The sequence below is a fragment of the Emys orbicularis genome, chromosome 2 (genome assembly GCF_028017835.1).
Source record: "Emys orbicularis isolate rEmyOrb1 chromosome 2, rEmyOrb1.hap1, whole genome shotgun sequence".
NCBI lineage: Eukaryota > Metazoa > Chordata > Testudines > Emydidae > Emys > Emys orbicularis.
In genome coordinates this window covers 250,366,606-250,378,904 of record NC_088684.1, presented here as the reverse complement: position 1 = coordinate 250,378,904, position 12,299 = coordinate 250,366,606, and the positions used below count along the sequence as shown (strand labels likewise).

The 12,299-nt window shown below is 43.9% G+C and overlaps 1 protein-coding gene across 1 annotated transcript in view; it reads right to left on the bottom strand.

The window, feature by feature from the left end:
- Nucleotides 1-7,784, bottom strand: part of PDK4 (pyruvate dehydrogenase kinase 4) — an 11,621-nt gene extending 3,837 nt beyond the window's left edge. Inside the window, exons 1-7 of the mRNA XM_065398706.1 lie at nt 7,604-7,784; nt 6,307-6,448; nt 4,996-5,067; nt 3,515-3,699; nt 1,976-2,065; nt 1,305-1,382; nt 479-555 (exon numbers count right to left, since the gene is read on the bottom strand). Coding sequence (XP_065254778.1) covers nt 479-555; nt 1,305-1,382; nt 1,976-2,065; nt 3,515-3,699; nt 4,996-5,067; nt 6,307-6,448; nt 7,604-7,742 — 783 coding nt within the window. The 5' untranslated portion in view covers nt 7,743-7,784. The remainder of the gene's footprint in view (nt 1-478; nt 556-1,304; nt 1,383-1,975; nt 2,066-3,514; nt 3,700-4,995; nt 5,068-6,306; nt 6,449-7,603) is intronic.
- Nucleotides 7,785-12,299: the final 4,515 nt, after the last annotated feature.

Here is a 12,299-nt window from a genome sequence, read left to right as displayed (position 1 = left end):
CCTCACAAATATTGCGATTTTATTTCTTCCTCACCAATCTTGTATTTGACATAAACTAACTAAAATGTTTAGACAGGGATGCATGCTCCTTTGATGCTTCCCATTCCTCTCTCTTTGCATATCCTTCTGTGCATCACAAGTTTGACAGATACCATGAGGCCCTTCTTACTTCACTGACAAAAGGGAATCTCCGGAATTCATAAGACCAAGCTTAATAAAGGGAAGAATATCCCCCTCCACCCACACAACCCCCCTTTTCAATGCTCCACTACATCTGAATCCCAAGTCATTCCTATCTGCTGCCACCATCCATTCCTCTAGTTACCAGAGCTATAGTTCCTCTATGGGCTGTATCTCCCTCATGATTTTAGGCAAGACAAAACTAAAAACAAAAGTGGTTAAAAGACTGAAATACATTAGTTCACACTCACAGAACTGGGCAATGACATGCTCATAACAAAAACATGGGTTTACAAACCTTGAAGAGCTCAAACAGTATATGGAAGAGGTGGGAAGGAACATAAACAATGTGAATGGGTTGTCCTGGCACTCTTCCTAGAGGGGGGGAAAAAAAGAAAAACATTTCCCCCGTTTTAAGGCTTTTCTTTTGTTGGTTTTGCTTCCCAAATCAGCTCTACTGTAAGCAAATGATGTCATGCTATAGTAAATAAGGAAATGAATGGAAAAGTCTTATTTTTCCCAAGAGCACATTATATACCAATTTGTACAGAATGCATTATTTCATGAACACCACTGAGTTGTCTTCAAGTGACTGTGCACATCATTCAGTTTTTAGCATTCCTATGGAGCGGGCAAGAATTAACCGCCCAGAATCAGACACACGCAGAGTGTGGGGATTAGAACTCAGCAGTTCCTGGATTCTAGTCCTGCATCCACTTTCTAAGTGTAAAGAGAGCTTATTCCTTGCCATCATATGCCCGTGCTTGTGCTTTTTAATATAGAGACAGGTCAAGTATGTTCTCTGCAGCATTTGCAAGAACCACACCTCAAAAAAGAATGTTCATATTTGAGAGTCAGACAGCCTGGAACCAAAGAGATCAGTTGTTGGAATCCAACAACTGATGTGAAAAAGGCAACTTGGAGGAGCTTAAAGAAGTGGAAGGGAGCAAACATGAGATTAGCCATCTGGTAAACAAGCTTCAAGAGGAAGCCATGTATGGACTACTCTGACAAAAGCACTAAGAAGAGATTGAGTGAAAGGGTCTCCTAAGAGCTAGAGAAGTCAATTCAGCTATTGATAAGGATTATTAGTCTGCAAATAAGAGATTAAGCCATTATCTTACCATTCAGTTGAAGAAGACTTAATTCTGGAGAAGCTAAGTAATACTGGTCACAGAGTCTCCGGGAACTTTCAAAAGCATCTGCAATATTTTTTAATTTTACCAAAGTAAGTGTATGCAGTAGTAAAGCAAAATGATGTTATACTATAGCAATTTATTTTCTTTGGCAACATATCACTTCATACTACATTCACATCTGGTGTGTTGTAAATGTAAACATGCATGTTTTTAACATTAATATTTATAACAGATATGCATCATGTGATGAATGTAGTAAGAGTTAAGACTAAATATGCAAGTTTAGCAGCATTGCTAGGTTTTACAGCATAATTTGAGAGTTTTGTAGAACAGATGCCTAGAGAGTGAAAGGCAGAAGTTTGCCACCACACACAGCTGGTGTTGATTTGCCATGGACTGCTCCCACCTCATCTACCACTCATTAATATTTGATCAATTAGGTCTTAAATTACTTCTAGATGGATTCTTCTCTTATTTTGCACCCTCTTTAAAACCAGGAGATCAACTAGTCTACAGCGGATATAACTGTCAGGCACTTAAAAGAAGTCATTTTCAGCACCCCACATAAGCACATCTTTTGTCTGCATGTCAAATTACTTGCAAACAGTCAGTGCTAACCATGAAGAGAGAGCCTATTGATTTAACAATGTACATACCATGCACCACTCCCACCACATCACAGCATGGATCAATGCTCCCAACGTGCTGTTGGTGACCTGAGTTGGTACTGTCATCAAAAAGAAGCGCTGTTTAAGATAAACCAATATTATATTTAATTTCAGGTAAGCAACAAAATTATGAAAAAAGTCAGTTCACATTCACATACTCTGATCAGGAAAATATTCCTTTTATTTTTTGCAAGCAATAAATTTCAGATACTGGAGATTTTTTTCAAGCCTCCTCCCCGCACCAAAAAAAAAAAAAAATCCAATGGGAAAAATAGTCTAGATTTTCAAGAGTCAAGGACAGGGAGGGTTTGGTGCCGAGAGAACTACTGCTTATTTCAAAGACACAAACTATGCTATATTTTTTTACTAGTGGATCAACATCTAAAGCAGGGGTTCTCACAACAAAATCTTTGGTAGCCTCAGAGTGCGGCCACCAACTCTTGCTGGTGGCCACTTTGACAATTTTTCCTAAAATACTTAATTAACTTTAGGGGGAAAAAAAATAAATATGCACATATACATGTCCAAATCATTGTAATTTATTTATGTAAAGGGTTTTTTTGCAGCCTCAATAATAATGTACAGTTGTCGCAATTCTTTACTGGACCTAAACAGAATAGAAACACAAATAAGGTGCTTTGCACATTCTGGTCTTTGTTATTTCTATTGCTTATTGGTTGCTTTGTTTGTTTAAGACTTGCTAGCCAGTAAGTCTGCTGCTGTGAAAAGTAATTGAATGTTTGTTAATATCACTTTTCACAGCAGACTTACTAGCTAGCTGGGAGGCTGTGGAAAGTGAAACATACAAATATCAATTTTCACAGCAGACTTACCCAGCCCTGGCAAGCCAGGGAACAAACTGAGCCCTGGATGGGGAGGTGGATAGAGAGACAGTGGGGACCAGGGGGGGATAGATGTGGGGCCAAGGAGGCAGTGGGGGCCAGGGTGATGCAATGGGGTGGTAAGCCGAGGGCCGACACCCACAGCCGGGGTCCAGAGCTGGAGCCTGAAGCCCCATGACAGGAGCCTGCCACCACCACCCCCGAGCTGAAGTCCGAGCTTCACAACTCCTGGGAAGGTGGGGAACTCACTGGCTGCCTGCTCATCTGGCATTTGTGGCTCCAGAGGGGGGCAGGACCCAACTTTTGCTGGTGGCCCTGGGGCAGGGGCCACTGCTCTGCTCCCCGCCCCACCCCCAGTTACTGCCCAGGAGGCTGTGGCCACAAGAAATGCCCATAGTGGCCGCATGCGAGAAACGCTGAAAAGTCTATTCATAGGTGAGGATATCACTAGATTTCCACACAAGCCTTTTCATTAGTTTAGAGTTAACACTGATGTTTCAAATTAAGATAACTTATATAAATATTCTGGTATTCTTCTAGCTCATATCTGCAGTTAAAAATACTAAAACACTAGTGACATATGAAGTCACCTGAGACACTCCTCTAACAGTCATAAGAAACTTTTACTTTAACATGTTCCACAACACTTACAATACATTTTCTCAAGGGAAAAGTGAAGACTTACTGTGTTGGTTTATTAGCATCCGGATGGATATACGATTCATGTAAAATCGATCCAAGAAGTATTGAATATTTTGATTGGTGACTAGGTCCACTCTAAAGGTGTCTTGGTATTCAATTACTCCTTGCGCCATTATAGGAACAACATCGTGGTGTCTATTTCGGACTATAACAAGTGTATCTATAAAGCTAGATAATCACAAGACACATTCAGATAAATATTTAAGACTGCACATGGGTAAGTTTCAAACAAGAAATTCTCTGTAGCAGCATCTTAAGTTTTGGTGCAAAGAAACCCTAATTTAGTGAACGTGCTTATATTAAAAAAAAAAAAAAAAAAAAAAGATTATAACAAGTGCAATTGTGTTTTAAGGCAACCTCATAGCATAACCTTCAAAGGAAGGACCTCATCACTAACCTAAACAGAAGATCTCACTTTTTAAATACAGGTCCTGATTCACCTGATGTAAAACTGAAGTAATGCACTGAATAACTGGATGGTGAATCAGGCTCATAAAAAGTCAGTTCTCTCTATGATTTTCACTTTGAAGGGTTTGTTTACACAAGCAACACAGCTGTGACACTGCAGCGCTTCAGTGTAGATACTACCTATGCTGATGGGAGGGATTCTCCCACAGTGTAGGTAATCCACCTCCCTGAGAAGCAGTAGCTAGGCTGATGGAAGAATTCTACACCTGTCTACACCAAGTGTTAGGTTAGTATACCGATGTTTCTCTGGGCATGGATTTTTCACACTTTGATAGACCTAGCTATACCGATGTAAATTCCTAGTGTAGACCAGGCCAAAGTCATTCTTTTCCCAGGGGCAGATAAATAAACTTCTGGCAAAGGTAGAGTGGCAAGCGAAATTGCCTGACTTTGTCAAAAGCACTTACAATCTACATGCAACACTCTCTCTCTCTCCGCCTGTCCTTAAGTTTTCCCATGTCTAGCCACTTCCTAGGTCTTAATCATATACACAATATTTTCTTTTGAGGGGGCTTTTTGGCCTATAGGTGAAGTGAAAGAATACACTGGAATATTAGTAACATCAAATGTCTAGGTCTATTTGTTCATCAGCACCTGAGTTGAATTAAAACAAAAACAAACCAAAATCAGCACTCCAGCCTGCAATAGAACTTTAACTGAAAGGGGATGTCCCAGAGTATTTTTGTTTAAGTTTTCCCCCCCATGCCAGTTAAAATACTATTACACTTGTTGGCCCTGAAAACAAGATCTGTTGAGATATCAAAATTTGTCAGCTTTATTGCATTGGCTTGGTCAGTTTCGACATGTCACGTTTATTTAAAAAAATGCTGCAAGCCAATGTAGCTGCAACATGGTTAGCACTTAATATACCTTGTACTGAAACCACAAGTCCAGTCTCTAGGTCTTTCAACTATGCTGGTAACCCAGCATAGTCAGTCATTGTAAGCAGAATGTGTTATGGAAAATGGGAAGGAAGATGAAAAATGAAATGCTTACTCAGATAAAACCCTGTGGTCCTCTGGGTTTTTTTGATGGAACTCAACTAGCTCCATTAGACTCCGAATGTACCTAGAAAAGATTGTCCACAAAAAACCAAAAGGCTGCTTATTTAACTGTTTGTTAAAAATGTTAAAGTAGCAGAAAAAGTTCTCCCCAAAAAATTACTATTTAACAAGTAAATAAGTTGCCATAGCTCTAAGATTCTACTCAAAATTAACTTTTGCGTAGTTCCATGCTTATAGTCAAAGACTCCCCCCCCCCCCCCCCCGATGCCAGCCAGCCCTAAAACTTCTACATAAAATCTGAAAGTAAAGCAGTGTTTGTTTTGACTCATCCACTGCCTACAGTAATAGAGATTATACAGGCTAAATTTCACGATGTCAAAGAGTGAAATTTAATATCTGCAATTGAAACTCTGTTAATAATTTTGTTGATGTGAGAGCCAGAATAGGATCCACTTCACTCTCCTATTGTTGTGCTAATTCTAGAGAGCCGAAAGAATTCAAAAAACCAACTTATTTTTGTCACTAAGAGACTTGATTAGATTTGTTCGATAGTGTAGTCGTCATTTGATTAAAAAAGTGCCAGTTTGAACATTATTTTACAAGTTCATAATCTCATTTTATTATTATTACTTGTAACATTTTTCACTACTGTCTGGTTTGTACACCAAGGCATTAGTAATGACAGATTTTCTTGGCTTTATTTAAGTTAAATACAGGAATAGTGGTTGAACAGTCTAAAATCTTCCACACTGTATTTTGTCTCAATGCTCCCTTTGACAAATTGGTACAAAAAAAAAAAAAAAGCTAGCAAAAGGACTTAGAGACTTACTATATATTGCCTTAAGTATCAGAGGGGTAGCCGTGTTAGTCTGAATCTGTAAAAAGCAACAGAGGGTCCTGTGGCACCTTTAAGACTAACAGAAGTATTGGAGCATAAGCTTTCGTGGGTAAAGTGCCTTAGGCTACTTTAATATAGGGCTATGCAGGTGGTCAGGATTTCATTTATTTTGCTTAAGAGTCTACATGTTATTTTTCAAGACATCTTGTGCAGTGTTGTAAAAACAAGTTATGGCGGTTTACAATTCTGTTGATAAGAATGGGACTGTGTTTTCCAGGATGTTTAAGAGATCATACAGATTCATGAATGCGTAAAGTCATATTTGAAGTTCCTTTCATCTTACTCCGTTGCCCTCTGATCATATACTTTGCTATTGTCTTCTCTTACTCCAAAGATATCTAATATAGAGTTGTCACCTCTATCATATTCTGTATTGAGGACGTAAACAAAATCCTTTGCATTTACCAGCTTTTTACCAGCTGTACTGATGGAGTGCTCAGTAACTGATCAGGAAGCAGGTCAATTTCTCTCAGGATATTTGCTAGCCTCACAGGAAGTTCTTGCCTCAGAAATGCAAAAGAGGTTCTTTCACATCCATTACTTGAACCTATAAAATAAGAACAGTTAAGTATTTTTTTAAAATGTATTCAACATACAAGTATGAGCAGGTTTCTTTCAGACTCCCTCAAATCCCTGCATTACATTATTGCAGATGCACAAGAGCATAAATATGTAACAACCTATCAAGGATGCTACATTGGCTATTTCTTCTGCACATATACCAACAACTCTTTACTCTAGATGTTTTCTAGATGACTGCAGTGGATACCTAGTTCAGCAAGAAACGGATATCTGTAGAATGACATCTAGTTAAAGACATATTTTGCATTTCAAGTTCAAGCAGGGGGATTCCCTCTTCATTACCTATGGGAGCCAAGGTAGCCTACATAAACAGTGTACACTTACGGGCCGTCTGCCAACCACTCCCCCTGGTAAAACTGAACACATCACTGAACATAACTTATCAACTTTAGCAGCTGTGAAAATCAGATCTGCAGAACAAAGCATTGGTATTGTGACTTACATAAAAATCACATATGTTCTGTTCACATGCACTACAGTTTAAAACATACAGACGGTTGAGCTATTTAAGGTGATCCCCATCAACAATACTAATGTATAAGATAATTTTTTGCATATTTTTAGATTCAACTTTAATTTCAGCTTCACTGCAGACTTGCCAACAGCACAGGTTTCCGTTTACTACCCCAGTCAGAGAACAGCACCTCTAAGGGGAGCAGCACTCCCGTGGCGTCGGGCAATGTCAGCAGCCATACATACGATCAAATTCCTGATCTGAGACTCATTCATTCGTTGTACTAACGGATTTGTACAGCGGTAAATAGCTGCTGCCAAACTGTTCCTCTTTGCTGACTTCATATCTTGTGGAGCAGCCAGAGGTGGGTCCCGTCCCCCACGCTGTTTATAATGGGAACATCTCGGATGCTCACTACGAGAGCAGCGTCCCAGACCCACGGCAGAGGAGCGCGGGGGCCTGCAAGCAATCCCTAGCCAGGGTCTGGGGCTTCAGGAAGCCACGTGGCTCTAGACCGGGGGAGGGGGGCACCTGAGCCTGACACACCCCAGGAAGGAGCCGGCCGGCCGGCCGGCCAGCCAGTGGCAGCGCGCTGGAGCCAGTCACGGGACCCTGAGGCGGGTAGGAGAGCGCCCCCCACCCTATGCCGCGCCCCCCGGCCCGTACCGAAGTCCAGGAACTGTTTGATGGAGAGCGGGGAGGGTGAGTAGCGGGAGAAGCGCTCCACCTCGTGCGGCACGCGGCTGCTAACCCCGCCCGCCGCCAGAGGGGCGGCGCTGCGCAGGGCGACCCGCGCGGCTCTCATCGCCGCGCGCGGCAGGTGCAGTGATGGGACTGGCTCTCGGACGCTCGCGCCACTGTAGCTCTTCGACTCCTGAAGCTGCCTCTCACTTGCGGCGCTATTTACCGCCCACAGACCGACCTCCCGCGGGGCGGGGCCACGGCAGGGGGCGTGGCTCCAGGCAAACCGCGCCCAACAGAACCTTCCCTGGGCCGGAACGAGACAGGCCAAGGGTTCTCGCCAGTACCATTGTCCGGCAGCGTAGGGGAGGGGGCTTTGTGCTATCCTCCATCCCAAGAGAGCCCAGCGGGCGCTGGGGAAAGAGTCCAGAGAAGGCGGAACAGGGGCGGCGGGGGTGGCTTGCAGGTGGGGCGGAGGGGCGTGGCCTCTGCTCTGCCTAGATGCCGCTCCAGTGTCCTTGTTTACGAGGCAAATCAATGTCAAACCCCCTCCTTCTTCCCGCGGAGTGAGTCCTTCCAGGGGACCAGCTCACCGCTCGCCTCATTGGCTGTTCCGGCCGAGCTTGGCCTTCTAGAGCGAGCCAATCCGCGGAGCTAGACCCACGCCTGTCTTGGGCGGGGCCGGAGCTGCTCGTCGTAGAATTCTGAGAACGGGGGCGGGGCGAGGCACGGGGACGGGCGGGGAGGAATCGTCGCCAGCTGCTGCAGGGTTGGGCACTGGTGTGCTGTTGCTCAGGGTGGGGTGCTGCTGACCCTTGCCTGCGGTCCCCGGTGCGCTGCTGCAATGCAATCACAATACTAGCAAACTTAGCATTAACATTGATGGCTCGGTGGCCCCCCCCCCCCGATGCCGGAGTGGGGCCACCTCTCCCCATTTTCCTGTCTCTCACACTACTTGCTGCTGTTTTTCTTCCAGCCCCAGAGCCCTGTGGCGTTCATTTAGAAACAGTTGTTAGCCCTTAAAAAAAGAACAGGAGTACTTGTGGCACCTTAGAGACTAACAAATTTATTTGAGCATAAGCTTTCATGGGCTACAGCCCACTTCTTCAGATGCATAGAATGGAACATATAGTAAGGAGAGATACACCTCTACCCCGATATAATGTGATCCGATATAACACGAATTTGGATATACTGTGGTAAAACAGTGCTCGGGGGCAGGGCTGCGCACTCCGGCAGATCAAAGCAAGTTTGATATAACACGGTTTCACCTATAACACGGTAAGATTTTTTAGCTCCCGAGGACAGCATTATATTGAGGTAGAGGTATATATACACATACAAAACGTGAACAGGTGCAAGTAGCCATACCAACTCTAAGAGACTAATTAATTAAGATGAGCTATTAGCAGCAGGAGAAAAAAAACTTTTGTAGTGATAATCAAGATGACCCTTTTCAGACAGTTGACAAGAGGTGTGAGGATACTTAACATGGGGAAATAGATTCAATCTGTGTAATGACTCAGCCATTCCCAGTTTCTATTCAAGCCTAAATTAATGGTATCTACTTTGCATATTAATTCAAGTTCAGCAGTTTCTCGTTGGAATCTGTTTTTGAAGCTTTTCTGTTGCAAAATTGCCACCTTTAAGTATGTTACTGAGTGACCAGAGAGGTTGAAGTGTTCTCCTACTGGTTTTTGAATGTTATGATTCCTGATGTCAGATTTGTGTCCATTTATTCTTTTGTGTAGAGACTGTCCGGTTTGGCCAATGTACATGGCAGAGGGGCATTGCTGGCATGTGATGGTATATATCACATTGGTAGATGTGCAGGTGAACGAGCCCCTGATGGCGTGGCTGATGTGATTAGGTCCTATGATGGTGTCACTTGAATAGATATGTGGACAGAGTTGAAATCGGGCTTTGTTGCAAGGATAGGTTCCTGGGTTAGTGTTTTTGTTGTGTGGTTGCTGGTGAGTATTTGCTTCAGGTTGGGGGGCTGTCTGTAAGCGAGGACTGGTCTGTCTCCCAAGATCTGTGAGAGTGAGGGATCATCTTTCAGGATAGGTTGTAGATATTTGATGATGCACTGGAGAGGTTTTAGTTGGGGGCTGAAGGTGACAGCTAGTGGCATTCTGTTATTTTCTTTGTTGGGCCTGTCCTGTAGTAGGTGACTTCCGGATACTCTTCTGGATCTGTCAATCTGTTTTTTCACTTCAGCCGGTGGGTATTGTAGTTTTAAGAATGCTTGATAGAGATCTTGTAGGTGTTTGTCTCTGTCTGAGGGATTGGAGCAAATGCGGTTGTGGCTTTAGAAAACATGACTCCTAAAGACTCACATAGAATCACAGACTTTAAGGTCAGAAGGGACCATTATGATCGTCTAGTCTGACCTCCTGCACAACGCAGGCCACAGACTCTTACCCACCCATTCCTGTATCAAACCCCTAACCTATGTCTGAGCTATTGAAGTCCTCAAATTGTGGTTTAAAGATTTCAAGGAGCAGAGAATCCTCCAGCAAGTGACCCGTGCCCCACACTGCAGAGGAAGGTGAAAAACCCCCAGGGCCTCTGCCAATCTGCCCTAGGAGGAAAATTCCTTCCCAATCCCAAATATGGCGATCAGCTAAACCCTAAGCATGTGGGCAGGACTCACCAGCCAGACACCCAGGAAAGAATTCTCTGTAGTAACTCAGATCCCACTCCATCTAACTTCCCATCACAGGCCATTGGGCATATTTACGGCTAATAGTCAAAAATCAATTAATTGCCAAAATTAGGCTATCCCATCATACCATCCCCTCCATAAACTTATCAAGCTTAGTCTTGAAGCCAGTGTAAGCTGAGTCAGGATGAGCTCTACCCTGACATCTGGTGGTGAATTGTGGCGAGTTGTGGAAAAGAACGTCAGGGGCTGATCTTGTTTGTATAGGCACACCCACCCCACCTAGCATGAGCCCAAATGGTCACTTTGGCTGCTGTGGGATCCCCAGTTTCTCTGTTATTGGGGCAGGAAGAATAAAGTGTTGTTACCCTGATTATGTGAATCAAGGACAATGAAACTGTTTTATGACAGAGGGACTCGCCATCAACTAAGTAGCACTCGCTAGACAAGGGACATGGGTTCCAAAACCCAGTGAATTGGGAGAGGCTGGGGGCAGGTATTTGTACCTGATGGTATGGGCCCCTTTGGAGGGCCTGAAATATCAATTGCTCCTTCTCGGAATATCAGAGCTAACTTTAATTCCATTAGGAGTCTAATTACAGGCTGCTAAGCTGAATTCACTTTGGGCCAATGGTGCACCAGCACTGAGGCTCTCCTACTATAAGCTGAAATCATTGAGTGCTGTGGGGAGGCCTGAAGCTATGTTGCTGAGCAGCTAGCAGAGCAGTTTGTGGGATGACTGGAGTGGCTTGCGGGACAGCTGGTGGAGCAGAGCGGCTGGTGGAGTGGCTCGCGGTGAAGACTGCAGCAGAACCCCATGGAGAGGAAGGGCAGTCAGCCTCTGACCACGTAAGGTGACCCTTAATATCACTGCCCCTCCCCCCCCCCCTTACCTCCAGAGGTAAAACTCTGCAGATAAACTTTTGAACTCTGGGGATGCACTGACCAGGGATGGAGACTTTTGGGTTGTTGGACTTTTGGGACTTTGGGTGATTTTTTGGGTTGCTGGACTTTAGACCCTGAGGGGGAAAAGGATACTGCCAAACTTACTTGGGGGGGTGGGTCTTTTGCTCATGGTTTGTGTTATGAATCCTGTTTGTGGTGTTTCCCCAACATAATGCTGCATTGTTTCCCTCCTTTATTAAAAGCATTTTGCTACACTCAGACTCTGTGCTTGCAAGAGGGGAAGTATTGCCTCTTAGAGGCGCCTGGGGGGTGGTATGTAATTGTCCCAGGTCACTGGGTGGGGGCTCGAGCCGGTTTTGCATTGTGTTATTGAAACGGAACCCCTAGATACTGAACCCGGCCCTTGTTGCTGCCAACTCAGACAGGCAGAAGAGTTACACCAGATATGTCTTTTGCCCCCCCTGCTCCCCTTGGAAGGCTGTTCCAGAACTTCATTCCTCTAATCGTTAGAAACCTTCATCTAATTTCAAGTCTAAACTTCCTGGTGGCCAGTTTATATCCATTTGTTCTTGTGTCCACATTGGTACTGAGCTTAAATAATTCCTCTCCTTTCCTGGTATTTATTCCTCTGATATATTTATAGAGAGCAATCATATCTCCCCTCAGCCTTCTTTTGGTTAGGCTAAACAAGCCAAGCTCTTTGAGTCTCCTTTCATAAGACAGGTTTTTCATTTCTCGGATCATCCTAGTAGCCCTTCTCTGTACCTGTTCCAGTTTTTTCATCCTTCTTAAACATGGGAGACCAGAACTGCACACAGTATTGCAGATGAGGTCTCACCAGTGCCTTGTATAATGGTACTAACACCTCCTTATCTCCACTGGAAATACCTCGTCTGATGCATCCCAAGATCTCATTAGTTTTTTTCATGGCCATATCATATTGGCGGCTTATAGTCATCCTGTGATCAACCAATACTCCACGGTCCTTCTCCTCCTCTGTTACTTCCAACTGATGCGTCCCCAGCTTATAACAAAAAATTCTTGTTATTAATCCCTAAATGCATGACCTTGCACTTTTCACTATTAAATTTCATCCTATTACTATTACTC